We start from the raw sequence: 22,008 nt of genomic DNA, 5'->3' as shown, positions 1-22,008 counted from the left end.
TTATAAGGGCCTCCCCACCTGGGGCGGCCCCTGTTAGTCAGGTTCAACTCCCATTACTTGAGCAAGGGAGTGTTCTAGATCTGTTCTTTTACACAGCTGCAATAAAAGCAGATGCATACAGTAAGTCACAAGTTGTAAGTGTTGGAACAGGCCGACTCGTTTAGATAAAACAAGTGTGAAGTGCGGCCAACCAGTGAGAGCAGGGCTGAGTGACTAAACGGATGTGAACAAGAGGATGTTAATCACTGTACCTTTTAAAATGAGAGGAATGTGATGACTAAAGGATGACAAAAGAAAGAATAATATATTAAATGAAGGCAATCGGCCATTATAAGTGATCTAGTCTCTAGTGTTTTAAATAAAACTAGTAAGGAATAGAAAAGTCCTCTAATACTATAGATGAAGCATTACTACTGTTTAATAGGGATGCACAATATGGTCAAACATTTGTATCACAATATATACAGCTCTGGAAAAAATTAAGAGACGACTTTAGTTTCTGAATCAGTTTCTCTGATTTTGCTATTTATATGTAAAAGTTTGAGTAAAATGAACATTGTTGTTTAATTCTGTAAACTATGGACAACATTTCTCCCAAACTCATTTAGAGCATTAATTTACAGAAAATGAGAAATGGCTGAAATAACAAAAAAGATGCAGAGCTTTCAGACCTCAAATAATGCAAAGAAAACAAGTTCATATTCATAAAGTTTCAAGAGTTCAGAAATCAATATTTGGTGGGATAACCCTGTTTTTTAATCACAGATTTATGGACCTTGGCATGTTCTCCTCCACCAGTCTTACACACTGCTTTTGGATAACGTTATGCCTTTACTCCTGGTGCAAAAATTCAAGAAGCTCAGCTTGGTTTGATGGCTTGTGATCATCCATCTTCCTCTTGATTATATTTCAGAAGTTTTCAGTTTGGTAAAATCAAAGAAACTCATAATTTTTAAGTGGTCTCTTATTTTTTCCAGAGCTGTATTTCTTAATTTCAGCCAAAACAAATAAACAAAAAAAACAGATATTGATATGAACAATGGAAAGGCCACAGACAAACATCCAACAATGCCTACAACAGTCTGTACCTAAAAACGTAGAAATAGGAAACTGCCAATTCATGTCAATATGGTGATATATTGTATCGATTTCAGTTGGAATACATTTTTAAACAGGTCAGATATACTGCTTTATGACTCCAATTGGTGGAACGACAATGTCTTGTGATATAAATCATTATGGTATTGTGGTGGTGTTGTTACTATGGGCAACAGATGTTGATAATAGTGTATTGTGAGATGCACTGTGATTCTCCCCCATATATAAAATACCAGGCAAATAATATCACTTTTATAGAAATATTTTATAATGCAATATAAATGTACATTAATAATGAATTATTGTCCAGCCCTACATTTTGATATTTCAGTAGTAGAATTAATATCTTAGTAATATCAGCTGATCATGAAGATCATAGGATAAATGGCAAGTTTGAGTAAACCGGAATATGTCACATTGTTTTATTTATTTACTGCAATCTTGGGACAAATAGAGGGCATTAATGATTATTGAAATCTAATTAAAAAAATTGTGTTTTACTATCCATAGCTTTGATCTGTAGCTCATAAACTGCTAGCAACCATTTTTATGTGTCCATATGTGATATTTTATAGTTTTACTATTATTTAATGTATTTAACTACTATTCTAAAATACATGTGACTAGTTCACAGGTAAAACACCACACATCACACACAGCTTATTAAGATATAAAGTAAAACTTTATCATAACAGACATGGAAAGCCCTGAGAACCATAGATTTAATATTACTGATGTGAACTAACCTGAATTTAAACTGGGATTAAAAAAAACTAATTTCGAAAAAAAAAAAAAAAGTTTACATTTTTTTTCTTAAATACAATCAGCACAAACCAGGTTTAACAAGCATTCAATGTGGGTTCTGTCCTGAATTTAGTTTTAATTATAATTAATAGAAGAAGAAAGAAATTAACCTAACATCAGTAATATTGTTATTAATATATCAATAACAACATTATAACAATAACAACAACAACCGTACAAAAATATGTACAAAGCCCAATGTTCAGTTTCCAAATGGAGCAATTGTACAAACTTTAAGCAACAAATAACCAAAAACAAAAAAGTAAAAATAAAGATAAATGAGGTATTCCAATAACCACTTGCATAAGCATATCTATAATAAACAGAATCTGAATAAAAGGTAGAGGAGCGCAGGCGGAACTGTCCTGAAACACTTAGCTAAGCACTTGGGAAGATTGTGTCACTCGCTGTTCCACGTTTATTTTTTTATTATTATTATTAGGACGTTCGACAATGCCCATGCAGAGGAGCTTTTTTTCTCTCTCTCTCTCTCTATTACACACACACACACACACACACACTTACATTATCAGTCACACACACACACACACACTCTCACAGCAAATACAGAAGGTTTAATGAGAACTGTAATTATTTGTGTTTTGGCGCCCTCTATAGGCTGACTAGTGAAAATAACGGAGAACACTTCCGGTGATGACTTTTTGTTTAAGGGCCGCTTTTGTGAACGATAAAATCGTCCACTGTGACAATAAAAGTCCCTTTCATCACCGTGTGCAAATGTGCAATATGGACACGGACACACACTCATACACACACACAAACACACACACAAACACACACACACACACACACACACACACTCACACACACACACACACACACACACACACACACACAAACATAAAATCCAGATAACATGCCCATGTGAGGTTCATATGGGTATAAGCAGAGCAGTTGGATTGGCCCACATATGGATGCAAATGGTGGGCCACATCATTTAACCAGCAGGGGTTAAATATGGGCTCTGTTTGGGTTGTACACAGCACATGATAGTGGCTAGATGTACAGGGGCAGTTCCCAGACAGTGATTAAGCCTAGTCTTGTACTGCACAGCATTTTCATTGGAGATTTTTCACTGAATAAAGAAAAAAAAAACAGTCTAAAATTAGTCTTAAACCTGCTTAATGATGTACAAACCTACTCAAAAGCACAAGCCCAAGCCCATGTACCACCCATATTAGCCCCACATAGGAACGTTGCCTGTGAACCATTTAACCTGTGCATAAAACCCTATCAACTAAAATAAATAGGTGTGAAACTGTTCATGAAGCTGATTGTATTCAGTGTAGCTTGTCAGTACGATTGAGCTCTAAAAAGAACCTTATTCAACATTCAACTGAAACCTGAGCAGCGATTAAGGCAGCGACTACAACGTCCTTTAGTTTCAAGCTTAAATGAGCTTAACTACTCATAGATATTTATCGTTTATTGAGGGCATGAACATCATTCTTCTCATATTCCTACTCCTCCTCATGGGTTACTCTGCTGTAGGATAATGATGATAATAATGATGATGATGATTATACCCATGATACCTAGCTGAGACCGTGTGGAAGCTCTTTTAAAAGGAGAAATTAAGAGGGAAAAAAAATAAAATAAAATCTGAAGCTAATCATGTGCAGCTACATTTAGCATTAGCTGAAGTGAGCTGTTTTTCTTCCCATTTTACCTCATGTTTAGTTTTAGTTTTTGAATTCACTTGATTCAAATGTGAACATTTTCCATCTGAATGACCCACATTTTGTAGAACACAAGTGATTTGAGTGTGATTTAAGTGATTTGAGCATGTTAGCTTTAGGCTAATATATTAGCTTGCGGCTAGGACATACAAATTTAGACTTTATTTTAGCAGAATGTTCCAATACAAGCTAAAAATACTAACTTGTTTGCTTGTTTTGAACACGCAAACAAGTACACTAACTTACAGAAAGTTCATGCTAATTGTCCCTAATGACTATACAGGGAAGCTTTCTACTAGAATTTGAAACATTGCTGTGAGGATTTCATTGCATTCAGGGACAAAAGAGCATAAGTGAGGCCGGGATGTTGGATGATCTGCACCCGACTTCATCAACAACTCCACAATTTGGCCCAAACGAACTGAATGGATGGAGCACCATCATTCCAGAGAACACGCGTGTTCACAGTCTGCATTAGGTATGGTGGCAAAAGGTTATTGCTCAAAGCTTCTATTTCTATAACCAGTAATTCTCTTCTACAGGAACTAGACGAGCTGTGTGTGTGCATTTGCACATCTGTCTCAGCAATAGGAGGTGCCTAAGGTAGCTAAATGCCTAATTCATTAATGTTTGGAGAAATGGTGTACACATCTGAATCAATTAAACTCATGTGCACCCTATATAATCGTTTAATGTGTCTCCAAAAAAAAAACACAACAAGAATAAATGCACGTTTTCACTAATAAATGTCCACTTTCAGGTCCAGTGGATGGAGAGAAGCATGCTAGTATTTAGATTTAGCTTCAGATAAACCTATAAAGGAGTTTAAATGGAGGTAAGGTTTGGCAAAATGCACTTCCTGAGTTTAGAGAGGGAACACTGCATGGTGGTGTGTGTTTGGGCACCTTTAACAGTCTGCTAAACCAGAACATTCCCAGTACTGAGGCATGCCTGACCTGTGGGGATTTAACATCTGCTGACTCCAGTAAATGCCTTCATTTTCTAAAGGATTCCCCCTACAGAACACGATTCAATACAGACTGGAGAAATACAGGCAGAAAAGGCTAAGCTGCTCTTTGGTATCTAGCTGCAAATCACAGTATGATTGTACGAATGCACAACATTACTTTGTCGTTTGGGTGAAGGTTTGTGAAGGAAAGGCAACGCAAGAAGAAAAGACAGAAAAAGAGAGACAGAGAGGAATTTGTAAATGAGTCTAAAAGATACAATTCAGCAGTTCAGAATGATGTGAAAGTTCCGATCCAGAAATCTGCAACGATGCTACAGTTACGTAAATCCGATTCAGCAATCCGGAATGCTGCTGAAGTTACAGACATTTCGATCCAGAAACCCAGAACGATCCAGAATGAGTTTTAAATTCCATATATTCCAATCAAGCACGCATTCCCGAATTATCCTTAAATTCCAGGAATTCCGACTCAGAAAGCCGGATTATTACATCCCGGCTGTGTCCCAGTGGCATGGCAGCATGAGGTACGTAGTGTAGTTCTCCATCACAGAGAATGAGGTATTTGTTGGGTGAAAAAAAAAAACCTTCTGTGCATACTCTTGACTAATATTAATATATATATTTATATTTTTTTATTTTGTTGACCATGTGACTCCAATGAATGACGTCACTTCCTGAGAAAACTGCCTTCCCATCACGAGAGGCAAAAGTTGCTGAGGTATGAAATGGTGTTTTTGTTACAGTTATAGATTGTTAAAACTTTACCCTCCCTGATCTGGTACAATACACTAGCACTACACAAACTCAAAAAAAAGAAAAGAAAAGAAAAAGAATGAAAATAAACTCAAATAAAATATTAAATTGCATCCCTTACACTTTGAGGGGGTTGTAGAGAGACTCGAGGGATTTCTGCCATGTTCAAACAGCAAAACTCCAATATGTGGAATGGCCTGAAGCCAACTCAACTCATCATTCCATTGGAATCAATCCTTTGAAATTGGTAAGATTTCTATGGTCGCTGTTCTATTTGGTTGAGGTTCTAAAGCCACAGTCTTTAGGTTCTGAGCCGTGTGTTGGAGAGGAAAGGGCTTTAACTGCTTGATGACTACTGAACAGCTGTGGTAAAGTGGTAACTGCGTTAAACTGTGTCTAGTCTTCATTGTGCTTTGGGTGGGAACTGCTGTATATCACTGTCCAAAGAAATAAATATTTACCTTCAAAATGGTGACTTTACAAGAGAAAGCTGTTTTTTCTCTAAATTTGAATGGAAGTCAATATAAAATAAACAGCATTTCTAAGTTATTATATAGCCTTTCTATTCAACTACAGTGTACAGCGCAGCCACAAAGGTAAAATGATCGAGATATATGTTTTTTACTGGACAGCAGCGATATTTTATACAGCTTATCATGAGACTTGCACTCAACAAATGATTAGATTTGAGTTGCAGTACTTGGTTTGAGATTTGATATCCCTATGATAGTTTGATAAAACTGAAATTGACCAAATCCAACCTGAACTATAGACCCAATACCCCAAAGAAGTTTACTGAGGTAAAAAAACATCTGAAACTGGAGCAGCTTTCATTAAAATGAATGGAATTGTACAGTCCAAATTTGAATATAAACTTGGTAATAACAGTTAATAAAATTAATCTGTTGGTCAGAAATACTGAATTCACTTCTGAGGTTCTGATGAGACAACACTAAACAAGATCAGAACTGCTACAAACTTCAAAAGCTGCCATTGGTTTGGCTAGGGCCGTGTTCCTAAACCCTTACTGAAAGCACGTTGCCCTGTGTATTTACTGATTCCCCTTCTGCCTACACACCTGATTCAACCAATCATCAACAAGTTCATTAACATGCCCTTTTAAGGTCTTTAGAGTGGCAGGGGGCGTGTTAAAGAAGGGAAACCAATAAAACATGCAGATCACTGGGTACAACACTGGAATATGGAGAGGGGGATGTATATGTATATGTATGAGGTATTTGGAGGTAGGTGATTGTGAAGTCCAGGCCGTTTAGAGCTTCCTCAGCACAAGGTGGCTTCAACCTGAGTGATCTGATTCGGCAATGAGGTCAAACAGCTTATAAAAATTGGAAGTTTGAAAGAAAAAAATAAAAATAAAATAAAAATCCAACAGATTGTCCAAGTTGCAACTTGTCCAAGTTGTCTCAAGCTGGAGATGTAATCAGAACATCCTCTCCTTTTCTCAGATTTCTCCATTACGTTCTTCCGAATGTGTTCACAGCCCATCATCATTGCGGCAACTTGCCCCACAGAGGAAAAAGTGAATGCATAGCAACAAAAGTGAGCGACGTCTCTTCCCGGGCGAGGAACGCAACAATCGCTCTTTTTCCTGAATCAGATAAATTCAAATAGATTATAAAAAATAAAATTCATTCAGCTAAAGTATTTACTAACAAGCTCCTGAGGTAAAGGTATTCTTGTAATATATATTCAATCGCTGTGGATTGTTTGATTTGACGTATGTAAAAAGAGAAAAAAAACTCAAGAGGAAAAGAAATAATAATTCAAATATTCAAAAACAAAAACACCCAAAAAAATCAGAAGACAACAAATAGCAACAAACACTTTTTTTCTCTAAATAAAAATCTTCAAGTTCTGTTATGAACACCTGTCAGTTGATTTTGGCTGAATGTTCTTATGATTGTGTTTAGCGTTTTCCTTAGCACTGTGTGAGAATGTGTGTGCGTGAGTGTATAGATGCGTGTGTGTGCGTTTCTGAGTGTGTGTGTACATATATATGAGTATTCTGTTTAAGTGTGTGTGTGTGTGTGTGTATTGATTATCTGAACATGTTGAGACAGCCGAGGCAGACAGGAGAAAAATGAGGTACTGGTTGTGCAACAGTTTGATTTTCAAAACATCCATGACTGGTTTGTTCTGGCCTGGAGCAGGATGGAGCCCGGGCAGCAGCAGCAGGCTGTGTTATGGTGAGCCGCTGGCGGAGGGCTCTGCTGAGCTCGGGCCCTTAGAGGAGGAGGAAGAGGATGGGCTGTGGCTGGGGAAGCTGAAGACTGCGCTTGGAACCACAACTGGAGCTGAGTGGGGCACACTCACGGGAGCAGACACACTCACTGGAGTGGATACACTCACTGGAACTGATGCTGACTTCTGAGCAAACAGCGTTCCTGAAAGAGAAAGATATGAGATATAAGATCAGACTCAAAGGGGTTAAAATACATCAAAATTAAAGGAGAACTCTGATGTGAAATGTGTGTGACTTGGGGTGTAGCAAAACACGATAACGAGTACAACATATACGAATAACACACCTCTATTCTTCTACCGCATTGCAAAATACCTTACACAATGATCGTGATGGGGGCATAGCATTATTGCCCATGCAAAGAAATGACTGTTTTTACACCATTAACCATTAAGCTCAAAGTAGCTCCACATTTCAATGGTAGAATTCTGACATTTAAAACGAGGCACTAAAAACTTTAAAAGTGCACAGATAGTTTATTAAAACTAAGGGCGCTTTCACACCTGCCTCGTTTGGTCCGGACATTCAGACTTTTCAGTTTGGTTCGAACCAAAGTAGCAGGTGTGAAAGGGGCCGCGAACCGCGATCCGGATCCGGATCTTCTGAACCATGGTCCGGTTCTCCTGCACATTATATTTAAAGTCCGCTAACTGCCCTGTACATTGTTTAATTCCGATCAGAGGAAGAGCTAAGACATGATGCTGAGAAGGTGGGCAGGACTGGGCGGCATGACGCTAACAAAGTGGGCGGAGCTGGATGCATTGGACGTCTAACTCCGCCTTCCTGCAGGCTGCAGTCAGTACCCACTCAAAATAACCGGAAAAGCAGGAAAAATGAGCCGTGGATACAGCTGCTTCAGGACGAGCACGTTCGTTTGGCGAATTTGAACTAACCTAGAGTACTGTGCCTGAAGTTGCTGCTGCTGGTATAAAAACCACAATAGCAGCAGCACTACTATGGAGTAGAAATGAATCTGTTCATTCATTTTATCTTTATCCTAGAAAGGCTTTCCACTGAATGAACCACCCGCTGAATTATCAACACGCCAACGTCAGACGCATGTCCTTCTAAAACCAATCAGCGTCAAGTTAAGGAAAACGCATCGATACGTTAGTGATGATTAGAGGATGTAGGAGTATCACACAAAGGTCTTTGGTGCGCTCCCTAAACTGCAGTGTGAAAACTAAAATAAGAGGACCAAATATATACAATGTAGCAAACACATGTACCTTGGTTCAGACCACGGTCCGGACTTCCAGGTGTGAAAGCACCCTAAGTCTCAATAAGTCAACTTTCGATTCACTAAGTAGTAAAAACCTTTCGCGCTTAGTTTATGCCATTTGTTTTAAATTGCTCTTCATTCCCCTGCTTAGCAACAGCTGGAATTCATGCATTTCCACGGAATTAATGTAGCAATTTGTCCCTCTATCCTACAAATTCATTCATGCTCATCAGTCGACTTATCATGACTTAATTTCCAGATGCCGCCACCCAGAGAACTACCTGAAGGTAATTTTTGTATAAACAATGTTTTTAATAAACTACCTGTGTGCTTTGAAAGTTCTCAGTGCCTTGTTTTAAACATCAGGGACTTCAAAAAAGTGTGGAGCTACTAAAAAAACAGCCATTTCTGTGAATGGGTAACACTATGAACTTATCTCTAGCATTGTAAGCCTGTTAGTTGGGAGTATCAGCTAAAAGCAATGTATTTTGAAACACTGGTGGTGAATGGAGGTGGACTATTCAACAAAATGTGTACTCGTTATCATGTTTCACTGCACCCCAAGTCCATTTCACAACACATTTCTTCTCTAATGTTCACTCATCTATTCATCATCTTATTCATTTCCCTTACTTGTCCTGACCTACCTTGAGGCACTAGTCATAAAACAGGAATACCCCTGCTCTGGGATAAGGTGCCAAAGCAATGCAGGGTGAAAAGGTAATGTATTTTAATACCAAACAAGATTTTATGTTAGATGGTGTCTAGATTTTATGTTAAAACTATTTAAAGACACAGTGCACTCAAACTATGAACTCAAAAGATTACAAATTAAGAATCAATTGGACATTAAGATCTTTTTCAGCTAGAGAGATACTTGCTATCTTGCTGCAACACATCCTGTTGGTGTGTTGGTTGTGCACGTCCTCAGGAATTAACGCTATGCTTACGCAAGGTGCAGTACATACACACACACACACAAAGAACTAAGACGGACTGTCATCCAGATCTGCAATTCCCCACATCTCTTTCTCTGGTCTGCTCTCTAGTGGAAGCCTCAGGAAACATGTGTAGCAAATCATGGAGCAGCTCAGATGCAGCAGGTTGTACACCAATACTCTGACACAGTTTAACAAGTACTTCACACAGTACTATAAACAATAAACTGTTTAATACTCTACAATTACCTGAGTAGTGGACACCGTTCACCTCCACAGATACGCTGATGCTGGCAGCTCCGGTGGAGGAAATGCTCATGGCCAGGTCGTGCTTTTCTTCTGCAGAAGCAGAAATAAAACAGTCACATATACAGCCTTTAAAGGCTTTAAATTGTAACGACAGCACAAAATCACTTTTTTATGTATCATAGTTGAAATATTAAGTATTGGATCAGACAAAGACATTTTTCCTTTATGATTCAACATTCATTTAACAATCCTCAATCTACAGTGTACATCACAGAAGGTATTACCGCCCACAGTGGATAGCACTGTGAGTGGTAATTACTAGGGATGCCCTGATACATTTTTTGGGATTTTAAGCATCTGCCGATATTAAGTAAAAAAATAAATAAATAAATAAATAAATAAAAAGAATACATCCAAGTTGTCTTTTAAGGTGAATTTTGAACTTAAATTAATTTTTGACTAGCAATTTAAACAACAGTATCAAAAGCATTACACATGTGTGCGTTGGACAAGAGAGGGCACATGAAAGTCTTCTCTATTTTAAAGGGATAGTAAACTAGGGGTGGGCGATATGGTCCTAAAATAATATCACAATATTTCATGGTATTTTCGCGATACCGATATTCTTGGCGATGTGACAAAACATACTAATGCGTATTGCATACGATATGATATGGCACAACCCTAAATAAAGGGATATATATATATATATAAAGAATTTTATCAGATTTGTATTAGAAGTCAATGATCGAGAATGTTGTAATACTAATACTACACTTTAAATATCTCCATATATCCAGGATTAAAGTAAAATAAATGATACTGTACAGATATTATCTGTAGTAGTCCCCAGATGTGATAATTAGGGGTGGGTGATATGGCACGATACAGCTGACTGTCATTTCATAATTTTAGATGTAATTTTAGATATAAATTAGATTTTTCCCCTTTATTTTTTGGTCTTTAGGTCCAGTCAATAACCAGAAATGATACAAAACTGTCAGAGCAAACAAATGAACTAAGAAAAATGTTGGCAATATTATTGCGTATGATATGATATGGCACACCCCTATAGTAAACCATTGTCTGTTTTAATGTACTATACTTCTGCAACTGTTATCTATAAAACCTAAATAAAAACTTGATTACAAAAAAATAATAATTACATAATCGGCATGATCGAATCAGGGACATCCCTAGTAAATACCATGACTGGCAGTGTCTGGCATTCAATTCAGAATGTCCCACAAGCCAGTGCAGCATTCTTTAGCTTCTATGGGGCATGGCAAAAGTCATGGGACAATACCTGTCCCATGGCATTTGACATGTCAGTGTGAGTACCATCTGATGGTACCTGCTGCTTCTGTTCTAGATGGTACTGACCCTTTGGTGGCATGCCCAGTCTCAGGTTCATGGGCATCTGTGAGGCCATGGCCAGCAGGTTGTGTTGGAAGGCCTGCTGCATCAGCCGCTGCTGCTCCTCAGCCAGACGGGCCATCTTCCTCTCCGGACCCTCAGCCCCGACGCCCGTCTCCAGCTTCTCCCGCAGCTGCTCCAAAGTAGCTGCCCGGGCCAGACCTGCCACCTGCTGTGGACCCAAAGCTAGTGCCATGGCGGGGGCTCGCGCTGCCAGCAGGGAGGGGGAGGCTTCTTCTGAGAGACATAGAGAAAACAAATCAAAACTCTTTATGACAGCTAAGATTTTAGCTGTTTAACAATGTTCTATATTCTCTTTATATTTAATACATTTAAAATAAGATATTTATGACTTCTTTCAGAAAAGGACTATTATATAAATAATGAGATCATCTCTGTTCCCAGACTGCAGGCGTGGGACCTGGCTGTATCTGTAATTGTATAAATACACTGTATTTAGCAGTCAGACAGAACTGACTCCAGCCTGCTGTCCATAATTATACATATATTACACACACCTGCACCTGGCAGGCTGAGCATTGTGCTAAAGCACTGCTCTGGACATTTTACTATAATTGTACATCATGCTGAGTTCCTAGCATTCAGACTGAATTTATGAATTTAATAAAGTCTGTGCTGCCTTGCAGCTTAGGCTGTAGTTTCCACGGCATGCAGTAGGGGGCAGTGTTCTCTTACAAACTAAACATACAGCATCCCATAATGCACAATACACAACCCCAAATAACTGTGTCAGAAAGTAAAACACTGTTTACTGAAGACCCATGGATCAGCCATAAGTAATTATGCCTTTATGATGTATAATTATACAGATTAAATAGAGAACTATTTTTTATTTCTCTATTTAAACTGGTCTTGCCTTTTTCCATTTTTTCAATTCATACTCCCCAGATAACATTTATATTTGTTTACCTTTGTAATATTTAATAACTCATTCCGAATAGTATAATTTTTTTTTTTTTAATAAAAAAATCTCTTTTAGATATACATTAGATTTTTCCCCTTTATTTTTTGCGAATTTACTCTTCAGGTCCAGTCAATAACCAGAAATGATACAAAACTCTCAGAGCAAACAAATGAACTAAAAAAATGATTTAAAAAAAGTAGTTTTAGTATTGTATAAAATACATTTTCTATTGTAAAAGTAAATTGTAAAAAACCCTGAAAAAAAAAACATTTTTTTATTAGAAAACCTGGAGGAGGGATTTAAGAGGTTTTTGCACATTTTAAGTTATAAGTTTACAAATTACAAATTGTACATAAGATGTATACCTATATGCTTTCAATTAAGAATTGATCACAAAAAAAAAGTTAAAAAACGAGGGGGTGATTTTTAGCAAACAATGAATTGGTTAACAGCTTACAGCTGGTAGGTAGCAATGGAAATAAACTGAGCTTTGGAAATGGATGTAAAAAAAATGTTAATTTACAAAGCCTTCATCTGTAGTAAATCAGTATTAGTGTTACTGTACTCTCTACTGCAGCATTTTCACACTTACACACAACACATTCACACTTTCATCATAATCGAAACTAGAAAAAGACACAAAAACACAGAGAACTCTGTAACTATTAAAAGTAAAAGTCTTTTCTTTAAAGAAATTACAGATTAAGCCAGAGAGTGGTGAGTACTGTTTCCTAAACCTTCAATAGACACTGGAGAACCTCTGGCAACTGAAGGAAACTTGTACAGGGAGAGTCACGTCTGGCTGACCCACATGGCAACAGCGCCTTTAGCTCAGCTTAACATTCACTGGTCTTAGTTTCAGCAGTAAAGAGAAGAATTATAGGTCTAATAGGTGATAAAAGTGCAGTAATAGATATTGTATTTCTAATACATAATAATAAAAGTCATTGCTTATATAAACAATGAAAATGAATAATGAACAAAGAAGTGAATTTTTAATAAAGATGTTCAGTTCCACTCACCCAGCCCCTTTTTGATGGAGGGTCCCGGGGAGCCCTGCAGGCCGTTCAGAGCCCCCACAGCTGCTGCTCCAGAGCTCAAAGCAGCCAGGTGCATTTTGGGAGGTGAGAGGAGGTGTGACGCGGCGGCGCTGGGGGAGGGGCTAAAGCGGAACAGGCCGCTGCTACTGTAGCTGGGTCGGCGGCCCTCGCGGCGGTTGCTGTCGATGGCGGCCTGCAGCTCATTGGGCGAACTCAGGCTCTTCCGAGCGCATTCATACGGGTACAGATACTTCATATACCTGAAATACAGACATCCATATCATTATTACACACACATTGGTCTCGGTAAGTTAATGTTACACAAAAGGATACAGATTTTTTGCTCCTACTGAATGTTTAATACCGTTACACCTGCATTTTTTTATGTAGATTTTTGTAATTTGTAATTTTAGTTATTTAACCCTTCTTTCCAACAAACCAAATTTTTGGTAATTACACTTTTCTATACCATAACTTATTATAAATTTTTTTCTTATTTACTTACATACCTATCTTTAATATAATGTTACATGTAGGCCTGATGCGTTAATTACGTTATACGTTATTTTTTTAACTGCAATAATTTTTGCTGCCGGCGATATTAGCCTTTGGGTTTCCACATGTTTGTTTACATATGATTACTGTGGCACATTGTCTTAAAGCTTATTTGGGGAGCCAACAAGCAGGAAAAAAAAAAACATTTTCTATAGTGGCGCTTCAAAAAATTACAATTTTATCTTTTATCGCAATAATCTCTGGGACAATATATCGTGGGTCATAAATAAAAATATGTATATGTTCAAGAATATGTAAATAGGTATATTTGGCCGTTTATACTCATACATTTCTGTTGTAAAATTACTAAAACAGTTTTCTAGCAGTTAAACCACTTCTGTTTTTTTCTTTCTTAATTATGATGTAGTATCTCTGTTCCTGGAGATCTCCTACTTTGCATGTTTTAGGTGGTTCTTTGCTCTAATACATCTGACGCAAATGATCTGGGGGTTTAAAAAGTCAGTTATTAAAATTTTTTTAAATGTATGTTTGCTATATCCACAAGGATCCAGGCCTTCAAATATATTTTTTCCTCCCCCCCAAAAAATGTATTTATGCCATAGAGGTTTAAAAGTTTTTAGTGTTTTGTCATAGCAGCAAGAATATCGCTCTTTTAAAAATATTCTAAAATACCATGATATTATTTTATATCCATATCGTCAGCCCCTATTATTCACCGCTGCTGTAATTCATCTCAGCAGGGTTTACTTAATTTCAGTGCTTCATCAATTCTCCTGCTTTTACAAGCTCTCAAAAACCACAGTATTGATTAAGATATGACTAATATATGATCAGCTGCACAGCCTTACAAAACACATGACTAAGCTTAAAACAGAGATGGAGGCTAATAAAGAGACCTCCACTCTGCATTTTATGATCAGAGAAATTTCCCCTCCTCATAAATCATACGACATCTCAACCGCATAATGGATGACCTTGTCAATCAATACTGAGCTTTCTGTGCATTATATCAGCTGAATGCACCTTAATGACAAAAAAGAGAGGTAATAAAAACAGACGAGGGAGGGAGAGGGGAGAGAGTGAGCATGTGCGCGCGCGCGCGAGAGAGAGTCCTGCCATAGAGTACAGTGCTGTGAACTTTGACCCAAATTAAATCAATAAATCCATCAGATCAATAAAGTTCTCAGATGGGAGCGGAATGTGATGTAAATGGAATGGAGAGGAGAGTGAGAGATTGAGGAAAAGAGGTGAGGTTTGTGTCAAATGATGGCAGAGGTTTTCTCTTCAACCAGGCCTGAGTTTTCCGATAGTATAAAGAAGATTCTCAAAGGGTTAAACGAGCATCGCTATCAACATACTCTTCACTAGGGCTCAGTAAATCTAGCTCATTTCCGAGAGAAAAGTTCATATCTGTTATCAGCAGCTGAAATAGTTAATAGTTAAGCCAACATCAATTAGAGTTTTTACATATAGATGTAGATATCGTTTATCATTCAGTTACAGTATTTAACACTAGCTTTCATCTAGAGTAGTTACTGTCTCATTATTAGAAGCTAGAGCTATTTAGCATCTAGTTAGTCATCATTAGCTTGGGTAATTAACATCTAGATGCAATATCAAGAGTAATCAATTAGTAATTACCTTAATGCTCCACTTGGTAGGATTGAGATTTTGTGCTCGTGGGCTCCCCCTACACTTGTAGAGTGTAATAAATGTTTCAGGCGGATTAGTTTCTCTTTCTTGTTTTCTGGCTTTCACAGACATATTCTGTCTCTTTCCAGCTTCTGCCAGAGTGTCTGTATGTTAGTTTGTAAAGAATGAACCAGTAGTCCTTGTAGAACTGTTAGAACTAAAAGTCTGAAAGCAGGTCGCAGTTCTCGCGAGCGTTGGTCGCGGCCGCCTCGGAAAACTTACAGAGTCTGGATTGAGCTCAGAGGAGCTCCGGCACAGACACGAGAGCACCGCTATTCCTCCTATTACACCTCAATGCAGTGCTGCAGTGAGTTTCAAGCTGTAATTTTACTTCTTGAAAAAGATCAAAAATCAAGGAAATCCTACCTAGTGCTGCTTTAAATTACAAGTTACAAGTTAAGTACTTAGTAAGAAAGTGGCCAGTGCACGCTATAAGTAGTTAGCATCTAGCTAGCATCAGCTAGAGTATTTAATATCTAGCCATCATCAGCTAAAGTTTAGGCCTGTCACGATAAGAATTTTTTATGGACGATATATTGTCCTAGAAATTATTGCGATATACAATATTTTTGTAATTTTAAAACTATTAAATGCCACTGACATAATGATAACAGAATAGCATAAAAAAGTAATTATACACTTTTTAAAGACAGCAATTTTTATATTAATGATTTATTATATAATTATATAATTAGTTTGGGAATTTATATACTTATTTCTTTACCTGCTTTAGTCCACACTGTGTGTATGGAGTAACAATTATTGAAGCATGACTGGCTAAAATACTGTTCACTGTTATATGTGTGATGAAATATACAAGTAAACACAATAGACACACAGATATCACGATTAACAAAAATGATTGAGGTTGTGTTCATTTATTGTTTGATAAATAGATATTGGAATTATTGTGAAAGGCCTAGCCAAAGTAGGTAGTATCTAATTAACTACTCACAGTACTTAACATCAAGCTATCACCATCTAGAATAGCATCTAGTGATTATTGGCTATAGTAGTTAAAGTCTAGGTGTTATAAGATAGAGTAATTAGCATTTAGCGAGCATCAGTTAGAGTAGTTAGCATTAGGGGTGGTCAATATTATATCGTATACAATATATTGTGACGCAGAAATATCATGATATTAAAAATCCATATCGTGATAATAGGGCTGTTCTGTCCTAAAAATAGTCTATTATTTACTGTGAAGCTTTAGGTGTATTTATTGTATAATTGTTTTAGTTTGCAGTTTATATGCATGCACTGATTATTCTGCAATATTTTTTGCTGCATTATATTATTTTATGCTATATTATTTATTTTGCCACATTATGATTATTCTGTTATACTATTATACTATATTCCTGAAATGAATGATTATTTTTAGTTTTCCTATATCGCCAAGTATATCATTATCGCAAAAATACCCTGAAATATCATGATATTATTTTAGAGCCATATTGCCCACCCCTAGTTAGCATCTAGCAATCAGCTAGAGAAAAATACAGTTGTAATTTGCATTTATGCCAAAGTACTATTTCACCACAGTTCAGTCATAAATATAATAACCTAACGGCCAAAAAAATACTGAAAACAACTCACACCAACACCCAACAACAGCAGGTCTAGCTAAGACAGTGTGGAATAATTTACTATGGAATAGGTTTAGAGTGTATAACAATGATTTATCTGCTTACTGTGTGCGGAGTGTGAAGGCTGCGCTGGTGATGGAGGTGGGCAGGTTCAGGCCTTTCGTGATTTCTCTCCAGATCTTCTTGTTGATGACCTCCACCAGACCCCCTTTCTCAGTCACCAGTTTATACAGCATGTACAGATCCAGCACCTGCTTGGCCATGATGGGGATCCGGTTCACTGGAGTACCTGAAAACACACAATACAGCACATCACACATTAGCATACTCATCACTCCTAAAGCATCCGTGCAACCGGTGGCTTCAGCTATAATATCCAACATTTGAGGATTTATAAACACCATTCTTTGATGTGTGAAGCTTTGTAAAATACTAATGTTTTAAAACTTTAAATGATTCAACACTGAATATGATCAAATCATGTTTATTAATAGGTTAAAGTCACATACCAACATTTAAATCCAATAAATCAATAATATGCAACATATATACTAGCTTTTTTTCAAATACTATGTATTTTATTAAAGATTAAAAAAAGATAGAGATAGAAAACATGCGTCTAGTTCAAAAACTGAAAAAAGCAGCATCTACGGAAATGTCAAGATAAACAATATCTTGATCTATAGATCCTGATCTACGAGTTCTGAGTCATAAGAAAAGGCTATGCGAGACAGGACATATATAAGCACAGCAATGTATAAAGACACAGGTGGGTGAAGAGCAGGGAAACACCTATTAGCCCACTTTAGCAAACAGGCTTAACCTGGAAAACTGGCCTTTCACAAACACAAAGGCAGCACGTAGCTCACTTTTGATAACAGCGCATTAATCTCATCAACAGATTACAGTAGGGTTAGGATGACTGGGCTCAGGGTGGAGGCTGAGCAGGTGTGCGGCCAAATATATTCCGTAGTTCTGTGTGTTACGCTTGAAGTATTTTTTACATATTGAGCCATAAAAAAATAGTTTTAACAAAATGCATCACCATCGTTAAAATAAAAATAAATAAGAGCAATGTTCTCTGAAGAGGGGAATCCAGTTAGTCTTTGATCTACTTACTCCACAAAGTGCTTTGGTTTTACACATTCTACAGAGAGACATGAGACATTCCGTTTTGCTTACACAGTCCTGAGAATCATCTTCATCCTTTATTTTCTTTAAAGGAGAAATAAAGTCTCTTCCTAAATTTTAATGGATGTCAGAATAAAAAGAATTTATTCCAAGTTATTTTTGAGCATTTCTATTGATACAATTCAAAGAAACGTGTGTTATTTTCACATTATATCAAACATTAAACATATCAAACGTGGGGGTGTATATGCTGTCTAATGAAAAACATGTGGCAAAAAAAACACGTTTAAAACCTGTAACTGCTACATACAAATATGTATCTGTACAAATATTTCTGGATAAATGGACCAATCCAAAGGTAACAGTTATTAAGAGTTTTTCCTTCTCCTGTACAAGTTACTATTTTGTAGATGCATGTTTTTACACACGACAATGATGTACTGTAATGCACATAAAAATAACCGAATAGGTTTTATACAGTTAGTTACTACACTGTATCCACAATAAGCCTCCTCCTTCAGACTAGACTAAACTAGGGGAAAAGTGTCACCCCCAACCCCCCACCCTTCGGCCCCACGGACCCCCGGCTTACATGAGGATTGAGCAGGTTGACTAATCCGCAAGCGGGCACAGTGAGGCTGCTATAATGAGCATTATTTGGAGGATTGTAAAACGCTAAACCCACACACACCCCTCTCTGTTTTTTTTAAGGCTTGTGGGGTGTGACTGTGTGAAGCAAGTGGGTGAGCGTTTGTGTGCATGGGCGTGTGTGTGTGTGTGTGTGTGTGTGTGTGTGTGTGTGTGTGTGTGTGTGTGTGTGTGTGTGTGTGTGTATGCTGTAATGCCGAGGCCAATCCTGCAGCCTGCAGGCTGGCTTCTCCTGCCTCAGACACCAGAGCCATTAATGACTCTCAAACAGCAATGTGATCATCCGGGAAGATTAGCCTCCATCTGACGTCTTAACTTAGTCACATCTCTGGGCAGATTGGCTTTAATTAGACGAGGAGATGCGCCACATGCTTGTACGCACTGCCGTATGTTCTGCAGAGTGTACACTTTCAGATATAGAGGTCAGGGTCTTCTATGTTAAAGTGAAAAACTTTTGATATGTGAAAATGTGCAGAATAGGAAATAATTTGTGTCAGTGCATTTATTATGAAAAATAAGTTTACAACATAAAATCTGCTTTAATACATAAATCAACGTTTTAATCCTACTGCAGTTTAGCCCCAAACATTCTCACAGAAGTTATAAGGAATGTTTCAATCCAGACTGCTATTTTAATAAGGTGTTACTAGGGCTGGGAGGTTAATCAAGGTTAAACAAGTGTTTTTATGTACATCTTTCATAATCGCTTATATATTAAAATAATAGATTAATATTAATTAATAGTGCTGTGCGATATGATGATAAATATCGTGGGGACGATATAAAAGTGTCTATCATGCTACTTACCTTCTATCGTCCCAATCATTTCTACAGTAACTTCATCAATTATTCATGCAAATATAGTAAAGTAGGCTATGATGAAATGTATTGGCGTGGTCACTTTGCAGAAACTCGGTTAATATACATGATAATAAAGTAATCTTCGCAAAAAATATTCGCTTCATAATGTGGTTTTGTGACATGACGCTGCTTTCTGTTATTAAACTCATCAGAGCTGAACAATTGAGACGCATTGTTCTTTTGAAAAAAATTGCTACTGGATCTACCATATCTGTTTTCATTTGATACATATATATTGCTGCACTAAAAGGTAGTAATTCTCATTTGTAAAAGTTTGGTTTAATGTCACTTTGAAATAAAGTTAAAAAAAAGTAAGCAATGCTATTATTTTGCCATATTTTATCGCCCACCCTAGGTATAACATAGCACAGCCAATCAAAACATGTCCAGATGTTTGCGTACACCCCTTCTAATGAACGCATTAAGCTATTTTAATGTTGAATGCATTACTGATAAAGATGCACAAATTCAAACATATACAGCTTGTCAAGTTCCTGTTGACACGTATTGCCAATATGATAAAATAAGAATCTCTGGAGCTAATAAACATGAACCTAACATGAAGTCAACAAAGTCTCAAACACTCCAATCACTAAATGTTCAAATAAATTAGTAGAAAGCCTTTCCTAGACAGCAGAGACAAGATAAACAAGATAAAATCTTTAAAATGCTTGATTTTGGAAAGAACAATGAATGAGTGGGTTGGTGTCCTAATACTTATGTCCCTATCGTGTTAAAAAAATGTAATTATTACAGAGTTTGACCTTTAATGGATCTCAGAAAAGCCTAAAAAAAAACCCTTTGTTTTGTTTTTGTATTTCTACATAAATTAAAACATACTGTTGTTTATACATTAGCACTACAGCAGAACGTCTCTAAAATACTGCCATAATTAACCATCATTATATCCAGAACTGCAGGCGAGCGGCAGCTGTACCAGTTTCAGCCAGCCTGTGTTTGTGTAAGACTATAGACGCCTCTCTATAGATACCACTCTTTATAAAGCTCTCTATAGATACTGCTCTTCGCTCTATTGTCTGAGGATCATATAAAGCCACTGAATGTCCCTCCGTCTGTCCCTCCACCCACACGGGTATGAATGACATCACATTATCATCAGAGCAACTTCGTGGTCATCGCCGTACCGTCTGATCGCTTCCAGAACACACACACAGACACACAGTACGACACTTCTTTAATCCAGCTCCGCCCATCAAACCCGCATCAAACAATTAGCACGGCCTCAGGGGTCAGAGGTCAGGCCCGGAGTTATTGACGTGTGAATTAAAGTGCGGGTCAGCAGGAAGCAGTTTTCATACGCACGCACATGTCCTCGCCACACACCCATAGATACACACACACACACACACACACAATGACCAGTGTGGACAAAGGGCTCAAAGGACGGGTGGACGCCACTGACCTTTTATGAGGGTCACCGCCATTCCGATAACACGCCGGATCGGATTCTTTCCTCTTTCATACCTGTATATCTATATTATATGACTGAATCCTAGATTCCTTTTCACTACTGTGGCTAAACTCACAGGCAGTCAAAAACAAACTAGCTCAGTTATCCCTGTCGACATTAATAGCAATGATTTCATGAAGTTCTTTGATGATAAAATTAATAGCATTAGACAAAAAATTCAGTATCACCCCCAAAATTTACTTATAGATATCGATGAATGCTGCTCCAGCTCTGAGACACACCTAGAGTGTTTCAGCCCGGTTACAGAAAAAGATTTACTTAGTGTAATTAACTCATCAAAATCAACATCATGTATATTAGATCCAGTACCCACACAATTATTGAAACAGGCACTGCCAAAGGTGGGAAAATCATTACTAGAAATAGTAAATTCATCCCTTAGCATGGGCTACGTACCCAATTCTCTTAAATTGGCGGTCATTAAGCCCATTATCAAAAAGCCAAATCTGGACCCCCGCGAGCTTGCTAATTATAGACCAATTTCTAATCTTTCCTTTATAGCCAAAATCCTAGAAAAAATTGTGTTTAACCAGCTGCGCTTGTATCTACAAAGTAATAGTATGCATGAGGTTTTTCAATCTGGATTTAGACAAAACCATAGTACTGAAACAGCTCTACTTAGAGTAACTAATGATTTACTTTCAGCTCTTGATAGGGGCAGTAATGCCATCCTTGTACTGCTAGATCTAAGTGCTGCCTTT

At 37.4% G+C, this 22,008-nt stretch overlaps 1 protein-coding gene across 2 annotated transcripts in view; it reads right to left on the bottom strand.

Moving 5' to 3' along the window:
- Positions 1–3,004: 3,004 nt before the first annotated feature.
- LOC103022268 (AT-rich interactive domain-containing protein 3B) overlaps positions 3,005–22,008 on the bottom strand; it is an 88,753-nt gene continuing 69,749 nt past the window's right edge. Inside the window, exons 5-9 of one of the 2 annotated variants that reach the window (XM_015606482.3) lie at positions 17,281–17,464; positions 13,361–13,638; positions 11,381–11,650; positions 9,998–10,087; positions 3,005–7,730 (exon numbers count right to left, since the gene is read on the bottom strand). In XM_015606482.3, the coding sequence (XP_015461968.3) occupies positions 7,528–7,730; positions 9,998–10,087; positions 11,381–11,650; positions 13,361–13,638; positions 17,281–17,464 (1,025 nt within the window). In that variant the 3' untranslated portion in view covers positions 3,005–7,527. The remainder of the gene's footprint in view (positions 7,731–9,997; positions 10,088–11,380; positions 11,651–13,360; positions 13,639–17,280; positions 17,465–22,008) is intronic. The other variant, XM_049483265.1, reaches the window with a different exon arrangement.

This window comes from Astyanax mexicanus, chromosome 9, assembly GCF_023375975.1.
Source record: "Astyanax mexicanus isolate ESR-SI-001 chromosome 9, AstMex3_surface, whole genome shotgun sequence".
Taxonomy (NCBI): Eukaryota; Metazoa; Chordata; class Actinopteri; order Characiformes; family Acestrorhamphidae; genus Astyanax; species Astyanax mexicanus.
Note: the sequence above shows the minus strand (reverse complement) of the source record. Positions and strands in the feature narration are given on the sequence as shown.